Source organism: Amphiura filiformis, chromosome 13, assembly GCF_039555335.1.
Source record: "Amphiura filiformis chromosome 13, Afil_fr2py, whole genome shotgun sequence".
NCBI lineage: Eukaryota > Metazoa > Echinodermata > Ophiuroidea > Amphilepidida > Amphiuridae > Amphiura > Amphiura filiformis.
The window spans coordinates 46,541,987-46,565,687 of record NC_092640.1 but is presented as its reverse complement, the minus strand read 5'-3'; the positions used below and the strand labels follow the sequence as shown (position 1 = coordinate 46,565,687).

General features: G+C 38.0%; 1 protein-coding gene across 1 annotated transcript; it reads right to left on the bottom strand.

The window, feature by feature from the left end:
- Positions 1–399: 399 nt before the first annotated feature.
- On the bottom strand, positions 400–23,488 carry LOC140168431 (uncharacterized). Its single transcript, XM_072191823.1, has 7 exons — positions 23,441–23,488; positions 6,084–6,260; positions 5,300–5,469; positions 4,471–4,545; positions 3,909–4,101; positions 2,043–2,207; positions 400–929 (listed from the first exon to the last, which is right to left on the bottom strand). The coding sequence occupies exons 2-6, from the start codon at positions 6,244–6,246 to the stop codon at positions 2,059–2,061; spliced, it is 750 nt and encodes a 249-aa protein (XP_072047924.1). The 5' UTR covers positions 6,247–6,260; positions 23,441–23,488; the 3' UTR covers positions 400–929; positions 2,043–2,058.
- Between the last annotated feature and the right edge of the window lie 213 nt (positions 23,489–23,701).

The following is a 23,701-nucleotide window of genomic DNA, read 5'->3' as shown; positions in this document are numbered from 1 at the left end:
ACCATATTTGTGAAATATTTTGGCTGCAGTAAGGCAAAATTGGGCTATTTTAGGGAATTTTTTGTTGAAAAGTGACCCAGCCATAATTATGCCAAACTTCATGTTGTTAAAAAAGGCCTCTCATTTCAGATCACCACTAAGCTTCAGCAAAATGGAGATTTCAACATGGTGGCAGACTTTAAGGCCCTGTATCCATAGGCTGTTCCCTTGTGGAGTGTGCCCTTGTTCCGTGTTCACTTGTTCCCATGTTACCTGCCACACAGACAACCTATGGATACGGCCACTAAGCAAAACAAAGGTTCGTTGTCTGTGTGGCCGGTCACATGGGAACAAGTGAACACGGAACAAGGGCACACAGCCTATGGATACGGGGCCTTAGAGGCCTCTTGTTCAATCCCCACATGGTTGATAACATAGGCTTCAACATTACATACATCAAAGTGGTATGATGGTATAATTATAAGCCTTCAAATCAAGCTTTAATTGAAATTGACTATGCAGTTGACCAGTTGTACACCACTGGTTTGGGCTATGAAGAGGTAGTCCCAATTAATTGATAACAAAGATATACTTCAATAATTTACCAAACATGTAACAAATGTAAAGCATAATGCTATGATGGCAGACTCCTTGGTTCACAGGAGGTCTAATTGGTTGGCAACAACAAGAAGTTACAACAACACACATAGTTGTTAGCAATTTGCTATAATATATTGAAAATTGCAAATATTAAGCACACACATCACAGGTCACAGGTTCAAATCCCAGAGCATAGTTTCAAAAATAGGTACACGCAACAGAGTAAAAAGCAGGTGCTATGGCGGCAGATTTGATGGTGCTTGGTCCAAGTCCCATTTGGTTGATAACACAACATTGTCATAGTCAAAGTTTTCATCCAGAGAAAATGGTTGCACTTCATTTGTGGATTCCTGAAAATGAGTAACAAAGAAAGCAACAAATGAGAAACAAAGAAAGCTGCAATTTTGGAAAAATGTGTTGGGACACTTGATGCTCTTTACTTTCCTCGTCATACCCTCCTTGATCAGCCATATCCTACCCACCCCAACCAATCAATGTTTACAACAGGCCAACAACTCATGCTGACATGGCTCTAAGCATTGTTGTATGTAAAGGTAGGGGGGGGCAATTTCAATAAGTCCCCCCCCCCAAAAAAAAAGTCCCAAGACTTATATAAATCAGTGACATGATGTAAAAAGGTAAACTACAATGTATTTAACAACCTTGTATAATGTTTTCCACATTAAAAGACTGGTCAGGACAAGTTAATTGTAAATTGATGACACACAAACTGACCGTTACTCACTTGAGCAACAATTAGGCTGAGCAATTGCACACTGCAGAATTCATTTCAATTGGCAATTCAACAAATTCAATCTATCATTTCTTGATCATTCTTATCTTATTTTACACACCAATCAGTATCATCATAATCATTCTGCAGATAATTTTCAATATGTCCGTGTCAGTTTTATTGTTATTTATTTTTTTATTTCAAATTGTGAATTCTTAAGCAAGTGCTGACCGTTTTTTTGTGAGGTGTTCAAGACAACAGACACTGAACATGTTGAAGAAAAACAAAAGCAAAACAACATTGACTTTTTTTAGGCATATATATAATCTGTGTACATTGGTGCAAAATGTTGATTACTACAATGTAACATGGGTGCAGGCCACTACAATTTGTTCAGTCATTTTCTGTATTGTTTTGTTGATTTCACTTGTGACTTCTCTCTAGTCTGAAGGGTCGCTAGTCCGAAGGTTCTCTAGTCCGAGGGTCGCTAGTCCGAAAACCAAATTAAGTTCACTAATCCGAAGGTTCTCTAGTCCAAATATAGAATAAGGGTTAGGGTTAGGGTTAGCATTAGGGTTAGGGTTAGCAAGCCTTATTCTATATTTGGACTAGAGAACCTTATTTATTATTCGGACTAGCGAACACTCGGACTAGAGAACCTGATATTCGGACTAAGGAGCCTTCGGACTAGGGAACCTTCGGACTAGAGAGTTGTCACCATTTCACTCACCTGATGGTCTCCTAATTCACCAGCATGTGTACATACACCTTGTGCAAGATGTTTGGTACATATGTCTAGGGTGTGTTTGGTGTATATTGGCTACATTATCTGCATTGATGTAGGCATCTTCTGCTTCACCTGGCAGGGGGCTTATCATTCTCTCATCTTCAGTATCTAAGGGGCAACAAAGAAAATGAAATCTAAAAGTTGATAGACTGTATGTTACAAACTTTTCCATAGTTAGCATAGTATGACACATTGTCACAAGTATAAGATGTAACCCAAATTTAATTCTTTCTGCATAATTATATAGGGTCAATATAAATACTTCCAACTGCAATCAGAAGTCCCGGGTTCAACCATTTCTAAATTCCACCAACTGATTGCTCTTGACACCCTTATACTTCCATCACATCTTTACTTAACCCATGAAGACAAATCAGTCCACTTTTATTGATGAATCATCTCAGTCTTCTTGTGATCGAAACATTAAAACCAGAGAACAGAAATGAGGGGACATTCTTTTTAAGTCACATCTTTGATCCTCTGCTCAAGACCAAAACGTTGGAGACAGGAGTACTTGCGGAAAAACAATAACATCTGGTCGGGATTCCTATAAGCAGATGGCCCAATAACAACAGCAATCACTTTGAGAATGCCAGAATGGTTCTGGTGAAACTGTTAGCAGAAAAATGTAAGTTTTTCCCTTTGGTCTTGACAAAGAACTTAAAATAGCTTTTTAATCAACAAACCTGATGAACCTCTTCAGTCATTAAAACCAGATAGTCAGATCTCAAGTTCAGTGTTGAGCAGCCAGTATTTAATCTCTGCATTGATGTCTGCCAGGCTCTGGGCTCAACACAGATACAAGCTGTACAGAGTCTGACATTTACCTGATGAGCATGGGTGAAGCTTAACAGACTATAAATTGGAGATGGGCATAAAAGCCAAACACAGAACATATACTAGTGCCTGCTCTATCACCCACCAAACACAACACAGGGCCTGACAGACATTGATGTAGAGATTAAAATACTAGCTGCTTTTAAACACTCAACTTGAGATCTGACTACCCTTTGGTTTTAATGTTTCATTCACAAGATTCATTAATTTTAGATAGTGATTTAAAATCACTAAAATGTGGTGCCAAGTGGATCAAGGGATTAATGTGAAAAGATGAGACAGAGATCAAGGGACCTTCTTTCTTTGTCCAATTTTGTGATCCTCTGCTCAAGACCTCCTCTGATGAGATAAATTAAAACACCCATTTGCTTGCTGGCTCCAAAGCATATGGATCAATAACACCAACAATGCTTTGAAAAAGCACTAAGCTGAACCCGGTCGCCTGGGGTCGTCCCCGGGTTGCCTGGTTTGGGAATGTTTTCTGTATTCCTTCATGTAGGCAATGTGGCTTGGGGATGATTTGGAGTGGCATGGGTCTGGTTTTTGTTCCTGGCTGGTGGGTGGGGAGACACGTGTGGTGGCTGGCGGGTGCATCCTTGTGATGTGGATGTACACACAATGTGTTTAAACAGTGCAATAGTATATCTTTTTATGTAATTGCCCCAATGGGTTGGAGGAGTCTCACCTTTTGGTGACAGTGTCTTGATGCTTCTGACTCTTCCTGGCTAGCCCATTGGGTCTATTTTTACTTTTGTTTCCTTTTGTATGTATTGCGTAATTTTACTTTGCTTTTTGATGTATTTTTAGCCGAATTTGTAAAATAAAATAAATAAAATAAAAAGTCTTTTGGCAAAACTGACTGTCAGCTAGAAAGTTTTTCATACAGTGTCGACAACAATCTCTAAACAATACTTTTATGCACCACAACTGATGAACCTCTTCAATCAAAGAAAAAAATGGCTTTAGTAATACCTTCAATATCTATGGTGCCTTGATTTACCATCTCCTCATCCACTGCTTTCTCCTCCTGTAGGTGCTCCTGTTGGGTTGAATCTTGTGCTTCTGCAATTGAGGACACATACCCTCCTCCTCCACCATCATATTCTATGTCATCTTCATCACTACAATCTCTTGGTGATGGGGCGTCTTCTACAAAATTATCAACCTATCAATTCAGAATAAGAAGTGTAGCATATGTTTCAAGGACTTCATGGTAGCCCATTAATAAAAAAATGTTGGACCCTTAAATTGGATTACAACCATGCAAGTGCTCTATCACTGAAATTGCTGTTGTGTGTTTGGGTGGGGTGGAATGGGGGTGTGTAATTGTCTGTGGTGTGTGTTTATGGCAGTGGGGTGTGTTTGTCTGTGGGTGGGGGTGTGTTTGTCTGTGGCAGTTGCACTGTACAGCACTGCATGTAGGATGTATGTTTTTGTCTGTGGGTGGGGTGGGTGGGGGTGGGGGGTGTTTGTCTGTGGCAGTGGGGTGGGTGTTTCATACAGGTGTTAAATTTAGGTTTTGTACATATCTTACCTGGACAAACTTTTTGCCACCACCAAACTTGTCAACATCTGTACACCTTGGTGAGTAGGTCCCTTCTCCAAGCTCCTGTATAAAACAATTGAAAACTTAATATTATAATAATTAATTCTAATAATAGTTAAATCATTGGTTGTTGAGCTGAGGGGAACAGTCTGTTTTTATACACAAAGGTCGTAATTGTGGTAAGTGGTTCATCCCTTATAGAGGTTTAACCATCTTTGATATCCTTACCAGGGTTGACATTTCTTAGGGTCCAGGACTCTGGTCAATCAGCTTTTGACATCTTGGACCCACAATATGTTATTTCTCATATATAGTGCATATGGGTCACTTTCTACCATTTTTGGGGTCCACTTTAAGGTCATTTTCAGCATAGATACTTGATCCTATGCCAAGATTGTGAGTTGGCCACAACCCATGGCTCCCATGCTTGGAAAAAAGTGCTGTGGGACACTTACATATAAAAGCGGCTCGGGTATATGTGGTGGTCAAGGGTCTCCGGCAATTCTGAAGACCCAAATCTTCCAGTTCTTTAGCCTTACCTTGAGTAAAACTCCCACAATTGTAGCTCTTTAGCTCAAATTTGGAAACAAATTAGAATTTCTTAGCTCCACATTCTATAATTTGGCCACAATGTAGTTCACAAAACACAAAAATTATGTTGAAATTCAATTCAGATAATCTATTTTTGCCCAGAAAATTAGTTCACATCAGTTCCATAGGTTTGCCGTGCCGAATACCATATAAAGTTGAGTGACCCCAAGGGGTGCCAACCAGGGCCTGGCCCCCACATGCCCTAAGATTTGAGGCCCTAGCTTACCTCTGTATCTAAATCATCCTCTGAATCGGCTGGTACCTTGATGTCGCTTAACTTTGACACTGATGATGATTCTTGAGGCATATCATCACTTATTCCCTCCCAATCTTCACTAACTACCAGCTTCTCTAATTCTCTTTTCATTTTAGCCTCATTATGCATCTTCACATCTTCTGCAAACACAAAGCAAAAAAGAATTGAAAACATAAATAATTGAATAGTAATTAGAGATGATTTGCACACACAGTGCACTACCACTTAGGCCATGCATGGCTAATTAGCCCATGTGACCTATTGTCTACCATCTCTAACAAATGGGACTCATTAACACCCTAGGATTACTGCATCCCCCTGATAATGTAGAATTCATGCTTGGGTGAAATGTAGGCAGTGTCTAAAGTGTATTGAAAACAATAAATCGAATTTTCTTGTAATGGCAACACCATATGGGGTACTGAGCATGCGCAGATCATATAAATGTGTATGGATGGAAATACTGCGATATCTCATATCGTGCGAGTGATATGATTAGCCCCAATTGAAGCCATGCGTAGCTTTTGAAGAACGAGTGGATTTGCCGTACTATCACAGCAATTTTTGACACAAAAAGATATAGGGATGATGATGCTGTGCAAGTGTGAAATCAATGTGTAAAAATTATTAGGATCAAACACCTTTATATAGTGACATCATTTTTGGTTATGAAAACCAAGAGTCCAATATGAAAATCACAAGCATTAAATACAAGCTCCCAACTTCAGATAATTATACACATAGTGATACTGACCATCTGTAAGGACTAGAAATGACTCCATAAATTCTTGGTAAGTTTGCTGATGGCTTTGTAGTCCCATTTCAATAGCACTCTGTACATGGTGTTCTGTTAACATGTTGGTATAGTTTTCACCTTCCCCAGTCTGCTGGTGCTGTTGTTGATGACTTCCCATCATGCATGCATGAAGACCTAGAAAGCAAGCACAGAATTTATGGAGAGAAAGTAATTTTTATAAAATGTGATTATTTTTAGTATATCTGTCGTCATATATCACTATGGTACTTCCTAAAAAGGACGCAGGAGGGGTGCCTCCAAATGACTTCAATTGGGGTTGTTTTTAGAGACATGCTTGCTTTGATATGAGTTCTTGCTGTTGTATAGTGCCACTGGAAGGAAAAACACAATGACACTTTTAAATATCTCGATCTGTATGTATGTAGTAGTAGTAGAAACTTTAGTTTTATGCAAATTGTGTTCTTGCCATGTTAAAAAATATTCAATTGGCTGAAACTCTTTAGGGCTTGGTATGTAAAGGAGAAAATAAATTGGAATCTTGGTTATAAATTACTTCCTTCAGGGTTCCATTGCAATATTCGTTTGAAAACCAAGAAATTCTTTTTTTATCAAGATTGGTTTGATTGTGGTATATATATATATATATACACCGTTGAGGACCTTAAGGGATCTAAAATGAGCGTTTATTGCGTTTCGACAGTATTTTTTGTGGGACATGAGAGCACCTCGGACCTATCGAATTGCATTCTGAATACTGAAGCATGTCTTTCTGATATCAAATAATTTTAATTTTTGAAAATCACAATATAATACAAATTTTATGACAAATTATAAAAATTTGATATTTTTCAAATTTTTCATATATAACAGTCCTCAAAGTAATTATATAAATCTAATGATATATTTTAAAGTGTATGCAGCAGGAGGAAAAGTCGACGGTCAATTGAAAATTTTGACCTTTCATATTGAAGATATGGATTTTTTTCCCAAAAAGACCTAATTTTTTTGGTGTTTTGGGAAAAAAAATCCATATCTTCAATACTTAAAGGTCAAAATTTTCAATTGATCGTCGGCTTTTCATCCCACCTACATACACTTTAAGTATAAATCATCAGATTTATAAAGTTTACTTCAAATACTGTTAAATATCAAAATATCAATTTTTAATGATTTGCCATAAAATGTGTATTAAATTGCTAATTTCAAAAATCAAAATTATTTGATATCAGAATGACATTCTTCAGTATTCAGAATGCAATTCGATATGTCTGATGTGCTCTGATGTCCCAAAATAAATACTGTCCAAACGTTTCATACCCCAGCCCTTAATAGAGGGCAACATTTCAGTAAATCTTTTGAAGGTATAATTTGTTCTTGAATTTGACATCTCTGTTTAAGTGTAGACAAATCAGATTCCACACATTCCTACACCTCAATGGCAGCCATTGAAGTTGGCCATCCCACCTGAAATGATGCAGGATTTGGAATTTAAACTGTGTTCCATCACCCGTGCGACACAAGGATGCTGAAAGTTTACAATGTAATGCAATAAGATTGATTTTGAAGCAGAGGTTTTCCACCCACTTGGGCAGTTACAACACCAGTTTGGGGCGGGTGGCCCCCCGGTAATGGCGGAATGAATTCTGACCGTCACTTGGCTCGTGTATATAGAAAAAGTATCATGTAGGGAATTTTCAAGAACATATTTTTGATAGGATTGTTGAAAGTTTATTTGAAAACAGCCCGGGTGCTTTGAGACATAACAGTTTTTTTGTTTGGCCTTATGAATGGGGCTTCCCCTTTGGGTTTGATGTTTGAACATTGAACAACAACATTTTATCAACATTACTGTTATTGTCATTTAGTTGACACCAGCCATTGTTCATAAGACCAATATTGTGGGCTGGGGAGCACCGAAGCCTGGGGCCTGGGGGGCACTCCCATATATTGATATACATCATGTGCCCATGAAAAGACCCCGATATTTTTGGCAAATCCTACACCCAGTGACCCCGTTTTTTTCCAGTAGCCTACACTGAACGACCCCTTTCTTGAACAATTTAGGGTCAAGGCCGGCACTGTTTTTTGATGTCGACATATTTCAGATCTCAACGCCGACAGTGTGTCGACATACATTTGGCTTTAAAAAAAACAGGACTTTTTTTCATGATTTTAGGAAAATTGTAAAAATTCAAACCTAAAAATATCTAGAATCACCATCGGCAAAATCCAAGATGGCCGTCTTCATAGCGAGCACATAGCGATAAAGTGTACACTTTACACCAGAAAACAAGGCAAAATACTGCCAAAAGAATGACCCCTGAAGGCAAATAACAAGAAAAGTTGGTGAAATAGTAGGTAAAAGATAAGATTGGGCACTGTATTTTGTTGACAATACATTGGAAATGGCCAATATTTTGAGTGAAAATGAGCTTGCCTGACGAAGTTTTACTGCCATTTCCTGAGCACTATGTCGCCATGGAAGAAGTTCTGTCGACATATTGACATAATTCACTTTGTCGACAGGATTCCGACAGAGGACCTGTCGACGCCAGCCTTAGAACAATTAGTCCTCAAAATTGAAATTTCAAGCACTTTGCCAGACATGCCAACTTTGAAATCCAGATTTCCGATTTCAGAAGAACAAAAATCCGTATTTTGCACCCTAAAACCGTATTTTTAAATATGTACCTTTTGCATACCTGCCAACCCCAGAAACTCCAAAAGTAAAACACATAATTGAGAGGGAGCAGTGGCACTTGTGCGACCGAGCACGAACGACTTAACCTGGGTCCAGGGGCCCACTTTACAAATTTGCAATCAAATTTGGCAATACCAAAGAACCATTCCATCAAAGTAATAAATCAATACAGAAAGATGCTTCCTTTACGAGTTATCACTCATTGAAAGTGCTACTTTGCTATACTTTACATGGAAAGAGGCCATCTTAAAGTCGTCATATTTCCTTAATTACATAACTGATCAAGCTGAATTCCGGATATATGATGCACAGTTGAAAATTAATTTTTAAAGATTTGGTGACCTCAGTCGACCTTTGACCTTGTATGTGACCTTTGACCTCACAAAATTGGATAAAGTATGTAGACCAAACAATACTTCTAATGTTGTTAGAAGCATGCTTTGTTAAAACTTTCAAGTTCAGAAAATCATTGATCATCATCATCTCAATCTGAATAAACAAAGTGGGAAAGCATCTTGTAGGCCTATACATATTTCTTTAATGTGCATGCATGGTGCGAAAGTCAGGAAGTAAAAGGAGGTCCGAAACCTTCTTGTAGGTTTATTCTTTTGCACCAATAGAGCTAAATAGTTAACTAAATACCTTCAGAAGACATAGCATTAGGTGGTTAATAAAAAATATTAATGTGCATGAAAAATCTGCAAGTCAGAAGAAAATTATTTCGGAAACCATCTTGTAGGCCTATTAAATATTTCTTTAATGTGCATGCATGGTGCGAAAGTCGGAAGTAAAAGGAAGTTGGAAACCTTATTTTATGCCTATTCTCTTGCACCAATAGAGCTAAATAGTTAACTAAATACCTTCAGAAGACATAGCATTAGGTGGTTAATAAAAACATTAATGTGCATGAAAAATCTGCAATTGGGAAGAAAATTATTTCGGAAAGCATCTTGTAGGCCTATTAAATATTTCTTTAATGTGCATATATGCATGGTGCGAAAGTCGGAAGTAAAAGGAGGTCGGAAACCTTCTTTTATGCTTATTCTTTTGCACCAAAAGAGCTAAATAGTTAACTATATACCTTCAGAAGACATAGCATTAGGTGGATAAAAAAAACATTAAGGGCTGGGGTATGAACGTTTGGACAGTATTTATTGTGGGACATTAGAGCACATCAGACATATCGAATTGCATTCTGAATAAGAAGAATGTCATTCTGATATCAAATAATTTTGATTTTTTGAAATTCGCAATGTAATACACATTTTATGGCAAATCATTAAAAATTGATATTTTTGATATTTAACAGTACTGAAGTAAACTTTATAAATCTGATGATTTATATTTGAAGTGTATGTAGGTGGGATGAAAAGCCGACGATCAATTGAAAATTTTGACCTTTCGTATTGAAGCTATGGATTTTTTTTCCCAAAACACCAACAAAAATTAGGTCCTTTTGGGAAAAAAATCCATATCTTCAATATGAAATGTCAAAATTTTCAATTGATCGTCGGCTTTTCCTTCCAGCTACGTACACTTTAAGAATATATCATTAAATTTATAAAATTTACTTCGAGGACTGTTATATCTCAAAAATGTGAAAAATATCAAATTTTATTAATTTGTCATAAAATTTGTATTATATCGTGATTTTCATAAAATGAAAATTATTTGATATCAGAAAGACATTCTTCGTATTCAGAATGCAATTCGATAGGTCTGATGTGCTCTCATGTCCCACAAAAATACTGTCGAAAGCTCAAAACGCTCATTCCAGTTCCCTTAAGGGATCTAAAATGAGCGTTTATTGCGTTTCGACAGTATTTTTTGTGGGACATGAGAGCACCTCAGACCTATCGAATTGCATTCTGAAGACGAAGCATGTCTTTCTGATATCAATAATTTTCATTTTTGAAAATCACAATATAATACAAATTTTATGACAAATTATAAAAATTTGATATTTTCAAATTTTTCATATATAACAGTCCTCGAAGTAAATTATATAAATCTAATGATATATTCTTAAAGTGTATGCAGCAGGAGGAAAAGTCGACGGTCAATTGAAAATTTTGACCTTTCATATTGAAGATATGGATTTTTTTCCCAAAAGACCTAATTTTTTTTGGTGTTTTGGGAAAAAAATCCATATCTTCAATAATTAAAGGTCAAAATTTTCAATTGATCGTCGGCTTTTCATCCCACCTACATACACTTTAAGTATAAATCATCAGATTTATAAAGTTTACTTCAAATACTGTTAAATATCAAAATATCAATTTTTAATGATTTGCCATAAAATGTGTATTAAATTGCTAATTTCAAAAATCAAAATTATTTGATATCAGAATGACATTCTTCGTATTCAGAATGCAATTCGATATGTCTGATGTGCTCTGATGTCCCAAAATAAATACTGTCCAAACGTTCATACCCCAGCCCTTAATAGAGGGCAACATTTCAGTAAATCTTTTGAAGGTATAATTTGTTCTTGAATTTGACATCTCTGTTTAAGTGTAGACAAATCAGATTCCACACATTCCTACACCTCAATGGCAGCCATTGAAGTTGGCCATCCCACCTGAAATGATGCAGGATTTGCGGGAATTTAAACTGTGTTCCATCACCCGTGCGACACAAGGATGCTGAAAGTTTACAATGTAATGCAATAAGATTGATTTTGAAGCAGAGGTTTTCCACCCACTTGGGCAGTTACAACACCAGTTTGGGGCGGTGGCCCCGGTAATGGCGGAATGAATTCTGACCGTCACTTGGCTCGTGTATATAGAAAAAGTATCATGTAGGGAATTTTCAAGAACATATTTTTGATAGGATTGTTGAAAGTTTATTTGAAAACAGCCCGGGTGCTTTGAGACATAACAGTTTTTTTGTTTGGCCTTATGAATGGGGCTTCCCCTTTGGGTTTGATGTTTGAACATTGAACAACAACATTTTATCAACATTACTGTTATTGTCATTTAGTTGACACCAGCCATTGTTCATAAGACCAATATTGTGGGCTGGGGAGCACCGAAGCCTGGGGCCTGGGGGGCACTCCCATATATTGATATACATCATGTGCCCATGAAAAGACCCCGATATTTTTGGCAAATCCTACACCCAGTGACCCCGTTTTTTTCCAGTAGCCTACACTGAACGACCCCCTTTCTTGAACAATTTAGGGCCGGCGTCGGCACTGTTTTTTGATGTCGACATATTTCGTATCTCAACGTCGACAGTGTGTCGACATACATTTGGCTTTAAAAAAAACAGGACTTTTTTTTCATGATTTTAGGAAAATTGTAAAAATTCAAACCTAAAAATATCTAGAATCACCATCGGCAAAATCCAAGATGGCCGTCTTCATAGCGAGCACATAGCGATAAAGTGTACACTTTACACCAGAAAACAAGGCAAAATACTGCCAAAAGAATGACCCCTGAAGGCAAATAACAAGAAAAGTTGGTGAAATAGTAGGTAAAAGATAAGATTGGGCACTGTATTTTGTTGACAATACATTGGAAATGGCCAATATTTTGAGTGAAAATGAGCTTGCCTGACGAAGTTTTACTGCCATTTCCTGAGCACTATGTCGCCATGGAAGAAGTTCTGTCGACATATTGACATAATTCACTTTGTCGACAGGATTCCGACAGAGGACCTGTCGACGCCAGCCTTAGAACAATTAGTCCTCAAAATTGAAATTTCGGCGCACTTTGCCAGACATGCCAACTTTGAAATCCAGATTTCCGTACTCAGAAGAACAAAAATCCGTATTTTGCACCCTAAAACCGTATTTTTTAAATATGTACCTTTTGCATACCTGCCAACCCCAGAAACTCCAAAAGTAAAACACATAATTGAGAGGGAGCAGTGGCACTTGTGCGACCGAGCACGTAACGGCCTGGGTCCAGGGGCCCACTTTACAAATTTGCAATCAAATTTGGCAATACCAAAGAACCATTCCATCAAAGTAATAAATCAATACAGAAAGATGCTTCCTTTACGAGTTATCACTCATTGAAAGTGCTACTTTGCTATACTTTACATGGAAAGAGGCCATCTTAAAGTCGTCATATTGCCTTAATTACATAACTGGTCAAGGTGAATGCCGGATATATGATGCACAGTTGAAAATTAATTTTTAAAGATTTGGTGACCTCAGTCGACCTTTGACCTTGTATGTGACCTTTGACCTCACAAAATTGGATAAAGTATGTAGACCAAACAATACTTCTAATGTTGTTAGAAGCATGCTTTGTTAAAACTTTCAAGTTCAGAAAATCATTGATCATCATCATCTCAATCTGAATAAACAAAGTGGGAAAGCATCTTGTAGGCCTATACATATTTCTTTAATGTGCATGCATGGTGCGAAAGTCAGGAAGTAAAAGGAGGTCCGAAACCTTCTTGTAGGTTTATTCTTTTGCACCAATAGAGCTAAATAGTTAACTAAATACCTTCAGAAGACATAGCATTAGGTGGTTAATAAAAAATATTAATGTGCATGAAAAATCTGCAAGTCAGAAGAAAATTATTTCGAAACCATCTTGTAGGCCTATTAAATATTTCTTTATGTGCATGCATGGTGCGAAAGTCGGAAGTAAAAGGAAGTTGGAAACCTTCTTTTATGCCTATTCTTTTGCACCAATAGAGCTAAATAGTTAACTAAATACCTTCAGAAGACATAGCATTAGGTGGTTAATAAAAAACATTAATGTGCATGAAAAATCTGCAATTGGGAAGAAAATTATTTGGGAAAGCATCTTGTAGGCCTATTAAATATTTCTTTAATGTGCATATATGCATGGTGCGAAAGTCGGAAGTAAAAGGAGGTCGGAAACCTTCTTTTATGCTTATTCTTTTGCACCAAAAGAGCTAAATAGTTAACTATATACCTTCAGAAGACATAGCATTAGGTGGATAATAAAAAACATTAAGGGCTGGGGTATGAACGTTTGGACAGTATTTATTGTGGGACATTAGAGCACATCAGACATATCGAATTGCATTCTGAATAAGAAGAATGTCATTCTGATATCAAATAATTTTGATTTTTTGAAATTAGCAATGTAATACACATTTTATGGCAAATCATTAAAATTGATATTTTTGATATTTAACAGTACTCAAAGTAAACTTTATAAATCTGATGATTTATATTTGAAGTGTATGTAGGTGGGATGAAAAGCCGACGATCAATTGAAAATTTTGACCTTTCGTATTGAAGCTATGGATTTTTTTTCCCAAAACACCAACAAAAATTAGGTCCTTTTGGGAAAAAATCCATATCTTCAATATGAAATGTCAAAAATTTCAATTGATCGTCGGCTTTTCCTCCCAGCTACATACACTTTAAGAATATATCATTAAATTTATAAAATTTACTTCGAGGACTGTTATATCTCAAAAATGTGAAAAATATCAAATTTTATTAATTTGTCATAAAATTTGTATTATATCGTAATTTTCATAAATGAAAATTATTTGATATCAGAAAGACATTCTTCGTATTCAGAATGCAATTCGATAGGTCTGATGTGCTCTCATGTCCCACAAAAAATACTGTCGAATAGCTAAAACGCTCATTCCAGTTCCCTTAAGGGATCTAAAATGAGCGTTTATTATGTTTCGACAGTATTTTTTGTGGGACATGAGAGCACTCAGACCTATCAATTGCATTCTGAATACTGAAGCATGTCTTTTCTGATATCAATAATTTTCATTTTTGAAAATCACAATATAATACAAATTTTATGACAAATTATAAAAATTTGATATTTTTCAAATTTTGATATATAACAGTCCTCGAAGTAAATTATATAAATCTAATGACATATTCTTAAAGTGTATGTAGCAGGGAGGAAAAGCCGACGGTCAATTGAAAATTTTGACCTTTCCTATTGAAGATATGGATTTTTTTCCCCAAAAAGACCTAATTTTTTTTTGTGTTTTGGGAAAAAAATCCATATCTTCAATACTTAAAGGTCAAAATTGTCAATTGATCGTCGGTTTTTCATCCCACCTACATACACTTTAAGTATAAATCATCAGATTTATAAAGTTTACTTCAAGTACTGTTAAATATCAAAATATCAATTTTTATGATTTGCCATAAAATGTGTATTAAATTGCGAATTTCAAAAAATCAAAATTATTTGATATCAGAATGATATTCTTCGTATTCAGAATGCAATTCGATATGTCTGATGTGCTCTAGTGTCCCACAATAAATACTGTCCAAACGTTCATACCCCAGCCCTTAATGTGCATGAAAAATCTGCAAAGAAAATTATTTCGGAAAGCATCTTGTAGGCCTATTAAATATTTCTTTAATGTGCATGCATGGTGCGAAAGTCGGAAGTAAAAGGAGGTCGGAAACCTTCTTTTATGCTTATTCTTTTGCACCAAAAGAGCTAAATAGTTAACTAAATACCTTCAGAAGACATAGCATTAGGTGGTTAATAAAAAACATTAATGTGCATGAAAAATCTCAAGTAGTCGGAAGAAAATTATTTCTTTTATTTTATTAAATAATAATTTTTTAATGTGCATGCATCACCGAAAGTCGAGAGAAAAACAATGTAGGCAACCACTTTAACAGACCAAGAAAGTGGTCAAATGATACCAGTAATTCAGTCGGTAGTCTAATCTTGCAGCTGTTTATCTTTTTAAGACACAACATTTTATTATTTTGGTCAAAATTCTGGAATACCGTATTTTTGGGGGTGACCGTATTACTACAGATTTATCACGTTTTACAGACACAAAATACGGTGAAACCGCATTAGTTGGCATGTCTGCTTTTGCACATTTTGAGCAAAATAAATGAGTTCTGTCTATTTTGTACTGTAAAATTGGGTAAAAAGCTATTTTTGATTGTCAATGATGTAAAATTTTGGGCGCTCCCATGCAAAACTACCCCATTTTTGACATTGCCAACACCGAATTGTAAAATAGTATTGCAAACTACAGGAAATGGACTAAACCAATAGATATAACATTTCATACATGTATTTATTCACCTGGCTTCACTCGAGATATATTCATGGCAGCGGCCATTGATTGTAGTGTTGTGTGGTATTTCATTTAGGCATGGGCGTCACGATATTACATCTCTCCCTTCTTTTTGAGAGAGTCGTTGTTCATGAGCATGAAATGGAATAGAGAGTGTTTGTGCAAACATGGATGAATGTAATGTGAATGTAGATCACCTGTTGTGATGCGTAAGAAGTATACATGTATGTGGAGAACAACAACGCTGGCATGATCAACATGCCCTTAACAGAAATATTGCTTAGTATAGCAGCAGCTAGTCTAATGTCAACAGGTTGCTTTGTATAATAGCATCTAGTCTAAATCCAATAATAACCAACTATCACTGATGTGTAAACAAATGGTGCACACCAATATTAAGTGTAAAAAGTTCAGTCAGTTGCTACATGTAAGTACATGTATTCATGTGTGTAACAAGGTTCCGTTAGTTTTTTCTTCATTCACCAATACACTACATGACTCAAGTTTGTGTGCATATATAGTGAATGGTATTATGTTATGTAATCATTTAGACGGACCGGTGGCCTTGTATCACGCCTTGGATTACGTCTAGGGTTATTGTTGTTATTTTGTACTTGTAGTGCACCGGTATCTCCTGTGTGTCTTCTTCATCACTTGTGTATGCCACTTCCTCACACTTCTCTTCCCTGTCAGCTCTCCTGTATGCATCCTTACTTCTTTCTATTTTCTTGAAGTGTGACACATCTCTTGTGATTGTTTTAGTGTTGTTTGTGGCTGTTATTTGTGATCCTTTTCTATTCATCACAGTAAAGGGCATGGGGTCATAGAATGGTATCAATTTCCCTTGTTGTTGGCTTTTGACAAGTACCCTGTCTCCTACTTTGATGTCAGATTCTTTGGTGTGTCTGTGCTTGTCTGCATACTCCTTCATCCCTCTTTTTTTTGCTTGTCATTCTGTGTGATCACTTTGTGTGTGCTTGAATGGTTGACTGGTTGAAGTTTAGCTGAGACTTGTGGAAGAGCGGTTCGCATAGGTCTTCCATTAAGTGCTGTTGCTGGGGCAATACCAGTGGTTGCATGTGGTGTGGCACGGTACTGTCTAAGAAAGGTCCAGATATTTCTGTGCCAAGGTTGACCATCAGTCTCTGAGGTCTGTGCTGCTTTTTTAGTGTTCGCATGAACCTTTCAGCTTCGCATTGGCTTCAGGCCAAAGTGGGGTGATGCGTTTATGTTTAAAGTTCAGATGTTCTGCAAAGTTGTGGAACTCATCTGATTGAAATGGGGTCCATTGTCACTTTTGACAACCTCGGGACTCCATGCTCAGCGAAGATCTTATCTAGTTTTGGTATTGTCGCTTTCGCTGATGTCGATGTCAGAATTTCTACCGCTGGGTAGCGCGAATATTCGCTCTACAACCACTAAAATGTAGTGACCTGATTGAAACGGCCCGCAGAAATCGATGCTTACTTTCTGCCATGGGTAGTCTGGTAGAGGACTCATTTGCAGTGGGGATCTTTGCACCTTTGGTGTCGTGGCTTGACATGGAATGCATTCTTTAATTTTCTGTTCGACTCTGGTAGCCATGTTGGGAAACCACACTTTGGTACGCAGAAGGGCTTTCGTCTTAGTTATTCCCTGGTGTCCTCGATGTGCGAGTTGGATAACACGATCTGTCAGGGACTCGGGGACAATGATGTTGTCTTGTTTGAGGACAGTCCCATCTTCTGTCACTGAGATTTCATCTCTTATATTCCAATAACACCTGTGTGTGTCCTTGACTTTGTGCATTGTGTTTGTACGATGGTGCTTTATGACAATCTGGAGACCAATGTCATTTTTTGTTGCTTCTTGTATTTCAGCTTGTGTTATTGCCTGTGGTTTGGAGTTGGTCTTGACAAAGTTTACATATTCTTCAGCTCTTTCTGACGATCTACCTGGCTTGCCTGCTGGATCAGGATGGCGAGACATATAGTCTGCAGGATTGTCTTTGCCGGCGCTGTACCGAACTTGCATGTCATAACCTTGAACCTTCAGTAGCCAGGACTTGATTCTAGCTGATGGGTCGATCTTTGGTTTGCTGAAGATCGGCACAAGGGGCTTATGATCTGTGATTACAGTGAATGGTTTCCCAAACACATAGAGATGAAGACGCTGTACAGCCCACACTATGGCAAGGGCTTCCCTCTCTATCTGACTGTATCTGGTCTCTGTTGGTTTCAAGGATCTACTCACATAACAAACATTTCTCCTCTCACCATGCTCGTCGATCTGAACCAGTATAGCGCCGAGTCCTACTGGGCTGGCATCCACCCAAATTTCTGTGTGTCTGTTTGTGTCATAATAGGACATGACTGTCTCACTAGAGAGGGCGTTCTTGAGCTGTTGCAGAGCTTCATCTTGTTCTCCTGTCCAGGTGAAGGGTGTGTCCTTGTTGATTAGTCTGCGTAACGGTTCAGTAATTGTTGCCATGTCAGGTATAAACCTTGCACTGAAGGTTGCCATGCCCAGTAGGCTACTGATTTCAGCAGCAGACTGTGGAGGTGGGGCATGTTTGAGTGCTTCGACTTTCTTGGGGTCTGGGGATACACCATGTTCCCCAAAGGTCAGACCAAAAAATTCAAGATGTGTTTTACTGAATTCACATTTCTCCCTGTTGAGTGTGAGTCCTTTATCTGCTAGTCTTTGTAGCAGTTGTGTGAGTCTGGTGTCGTGTTCTGATTGTGTGGGTGCATGTAATAGTATGTCATCAGATATGTTCAACACTCCCGGTATGCCTTCTAAACTCTGTCTGATGGTGTCTTGGAATACTTCGCTGGCTGAAGATATCCCAAAGTTTAAACGCTTGTAACGTTTGAGGCCAACATGAGTTGCGAATGTAGTGATATATCTACTCTCAGGACTTAGTTCGAGTTGATGGTAGCCCGATCGTAAGTCAAGTTTTGAAAAGTACTTTGAACCATTCAACTCAGCCACAATTTCATCCAAGGTTGGTGTATCATGTCTCTCGCGGATGACCGCTTTATTCGCAGCACGCATATCAACACAGAGCCTGATGTCGCCCCTGTGATTTGGGTTTGGGTACCGCGATTAATGGGGATACCCATGGTGTTGGACCAGTGGCATCTTCAATTATGTCCTGGTCTTGAAGTTCTTGCAGTTTTTCTCTATCTTGTCACGGAGTTGGAAGGAATTTTGCGATGTGTCTGAGCAACAGGTTGTACTTGCTCATTTATATGGAGTTTAACAGTTACATCCTTCAACTTTCCTACTCGTTAAAGACCTCTGGATATTGTTTAGCAATATCATTATTGATGTTGTGTACTGTGTTGATGTGAAGAAGGTTGAGATCTCTTGATGTGTATTGTCCAAGAAGATTGTTAGCTTTACCTTTCACAACGTATATGTCTGCATCAAGTTCTCGTTCACCGGTATGAATACTTGCTTGAAATACACCTATGATAGGAATGGGGTCAGTGCTGCGATATGGTGTCAACTCTATGTCTGTGTCTTGAAGCTGTATATTATGTGCTGTCTTATGTTTACTGTTGCTGTATGTTACTTCATCAATTATGTTCCATTTGCTGCCTGAATCTATACACATGCGTACTGGTGTTTTGTTGATGTTGACTGTTGTCATTGATATGTCATCATGGTCATTGTGCATGTTGTTCACAGTATGTATGCTGCTGAGAGAAAACACATGAAAGTTGTCGCCATCTGATTCTGAACTGTATTGTTTTATGTTGTGGATATCATCATACTCATCAACCCGTTTACCTGTATTATCATTCAGAGCTTTGACTCGGTCTCTCCGTGTTTGTGTTCTGTTACTACTGGTCTCTCCTGTTTGTGGTTCTTTAGATTTAAAGTTACTTGATCTTGTATCTGTCCGCTTACTACTTTTGAGGCACGGGCAAAGTGGTTAAGTTTACCGCACGATGTGCATTCTTTGCCGTGCGCTGGACATTGACCTTTATGTGGGTAATCGTATCCACAAAAGTAGCAGAGTTTGTTGGATGAGTTCATAGGTTTGCGGGGTTGAGCATATCTTGCTGCAGTGGCGGATTGAATTACCTTAGCCACTGTGCTAGGTGGAGGCGATGTGAGATTTAGGGCCCTGGTTGTGGAGAGTTCAAGGGTCCTGGCCAATTCAAGGAGTTTCTCCAGAGAAACGTCCTTCTCTAGTGCTTTTTTACGGAGGGTATCCGAGGTGCAATGGGCAATGATTTGTGTTTTTATTTCTCTTTCAGTACTATCACCAAAGTCACAGTGGATGGCCAACTTGCGCAGACGAGTGCAGAATTGATCGACGCCTCATCGGCGTCTTGAGTCGTTCTCCAAACATGATTGTCTCAGTATATTATGTTTTTTTTGGATTGAAATATTTCAGAAGCGCATCGATTGCTGGCTTGAGCTCAGTTGCGGTGCCAGTGTCTGGTAGTGTGTCGAAGATATCGTGTAGAGCTTCGCCGCCATAATGGAGCATGAGAGAACGCTGTCTAGCTTCTGAGTTAATATCAAAACCTACCATCGCTGTCTTGAACCGGCTGACCCACTTATCCCAGCGTATGGATAGGCTGGCAGGATCAGAGTGTGGATCAAATTCTGGTAGGGTGGGCATTGACGATGACATGATTTATTGTTTATATTTATCCAGCTCAAGTGTCAATTAACTCCAGTTTTGTGCTTAAAATATACGTGTTAAGCAGTCTTATGGCAATATTCAGATAGGCAGATAAATAGTCTAACAGATTTCTGGCGATATCATGTACAGGGTCGTAGTTATATTAGCTGACACTCCATTTGACGATCGTCACTGCACTCTTGACTCTGTCTTGACTGTAGTCACTGTTGGACTTTGCATGGTATAGGTAAGCTTAAAGATCGTACCTGTTCATTGTGTTGTAGCGTAGGTTAGTTTCCGCATTCGTCGCCAATGTAAAATAGTATTGCAAACTACAGGAAATGGACTAAACCAATAGATATAACATTTCATACATGTATTTATTCACCTGGCTTCACTCGAGATATATTCATGGCAGCGGCCATTGATTGTAGTGTTGTGTGGTATTTCATTTAGGCATGGGCGTCACGATATTACACGAATGACCCACTTTTTTCTGAAAATTTCTACACCGATAGTCATAGACCCTAGTTTTGTACTCTGGTGGGCACAGGTACGTCATTTTCATATATATTCGATTGACCGCCCGCATCACATTTTCAATTTGACCAAAACTTTCATTATTTTGATAAAAAAGTCAATTATCTGAAAATTGAGATGGAAATAACCAAAATTGAAACTCTCAAAATGTCTGACATCCCCTGCTGATCATAATCAGCAGTTTTTCTTAGTTGTAGGGGTAGAGGATGTGAGTAAAAAATGGAAATTTAAGGATTAACTCATCATGTTTCTAGTGATTACAAAACTTGCAAATTTCTTTTCATTTAAATAAAAACAAATTCAAATCTTTTCTCAATCTGTTGCAAAATGTCTGTAATGATGATCTAAGCATTAATACCTGTTTTGAAATGGTCTTTCATCAACAATATATACTTTGGTACTGGTGGGGTACCTAAATTTGGATAAAGCTGTTCATAAAATCATTGATTTTGTTGACATAATGGATAATGAAAAGAGACCGAATAATGAATAATGAAATAGCGACCTCGTCCTTTTTTTCAAACATCCAATCGGAAACTAATAATCGAGTTCCATTGGCCTAAACTCAAGAAAGTGGAGGATCTTATCATGAAATGGTTATGCGCCTACTGCCCATCTAGCGCCACCTGTAAAGATAGTAAACATACTTATGGGGCCATTTTTGGACCATAATGTACATAAGGTCCAGTGATTACACTGACAAAATTTCATCGATATAGCTCTTTCACTTCTGGGTGATTTCAAAAACTTTTCGATACCCCCTCGGGTTGGGGTAAGGTTGTTAGGCTAGTTGGGCTTGGGTGGGTTTGTATACTAATGAAATAAGGGTTGGGAAGGGGCTATAGTTTGTATAAGGGTAGGAAAAATATTATAAAACTTTTTTTTACATACGTTTACACGGTTAACCGACCGGATTGTGGTCCGTTTAAATGGTTAGACAAATAACCGTGAATTTACACCCCTACATTTGCATGATGATTTATTTATTGAAACGGTGCGGTGTATAAACAGGGGGTTGACAGTGATTCGCCGTCTCGCCGATTCTCCAAATTTGCACGCTACGGTATGCTAGATGCAGAAGTTGCCGGGAATCACAAATTTGGTACCAGCATGGACACCGCCATCTTGGGAAAAGGGGTGCTGGCGACCGTCGAAGTCGATGGTCGCCAGCACCGTCCCCAACGCGACCAGCACCATGACTATGCGTAACAGTACGCGTTCCCGACTGTCAATAATCGGGGGTCAATCACCTCGAGCTTGACAACGATATCTGAATAGACTATTGCCAAGTCTTACGAGTAGGCACGAAATTAAGGATAATTTTTGTGATTGAAACAGTATAAATCTTGGTCTGGATATAGTAGGCTACAAGGAACCCATACCGTAGTAGCTCTGCACAACGGTATGGGAAGCAGAAGTGTATACAAAAAGGTATGGGAAGAAGAAGTGTATACAAAAAGCTAGTGCAACGCAATTGCATGATTTCAATTAGAGTTTGCACTAAAAAATACAAGGCTCCTGTAGCTTAAAGAATTGCATGTTTGTCATAATATTAATTACACAGCTTCTTGTACTCCTAAACTCCTATGCTTGAAATTTTAATTAATACTCCATTATTTATTCAGAATAAATAAAAATTTATTAGCACATGTTCCAAATCGTGCACCCAAACTGAGATGGCACTTCAGTGCAAACTTAATTAAATAGGGCAGCATACCAATACGAAAATGTCATATCGATAAATGATGTGTCTGTTTGACCCGGTTTTTTAAGTTTGTGTTGCGAACCAGTCTGGATAGTGGGATTGTTGGTCGATTTGATGTATTTAATAAATTAAGTTAATGGATGCGCTAAAAATATTATTAAAAGTATTAAAAACAGAGCTGTTCAACATTTGAAAAAAATACACTGTTGCAGGCTTGAAAAGGTCTAACCTTGGTTGCAGCAAGCCGTGATTTTTACGGGTAATTTTATTACTTGAACGCGGAGCACGGGCACGATGCAGCCGGTAGAAATCACGGTAGTGTTCCAGGCCTACGCGATGGCAGGGTAATGGCGGCGTCCATAGTTTTATTCATAGAGGAAAGAGATAAACAGAGAAAGTACCACCAGTCAAAGTCCCCGTGTATTGTATGGTGTAAGTTCTCGCATATTCATGAGGGCCGATTGTTTGATCGTGCCATGTCTAACAATCACGCCTAGTGTTGCGTGCCTTCAGCAGATATCGCCGATAGAGCGTTGCATGCTTTCCGATTACGCGATATAGACCATGAAAATACGCGGTAATTGCGTAGCAGTCTCGCCTGTCGCATTTCACGAAACAATCGGCCCTCATTATCGGACGAGGCGGAGACTTTGACTGGTGGTACGTGCTCTGTAGTACTCTGTGGTTTTATTACATTAATTATCCTCGACTCGACTGACCCTTCCTTCCCAATCTAATGAATCTTATTCCCTGAAAATAGAACTTACCACTAATATAACTGATCAGATCAAAGTCCTAATTTCATTAGCCTATTAATAAGTATTATACGGTATATGTTCCTGTCCATCTGGCTTCACTCGAAAAGTAAGCGTTGGACAATCGTTACACACGCAGTCTGCAGATCAGAAACATCTAGACTGTTTCTGTTTTTATTTTACTCCACATACGGGCGGCGCCATGTTTAGGCTTTTCAAAGCATAGCATGTACTTGTATATTAAAAACAAGAAATTAAAATATATTATTATTT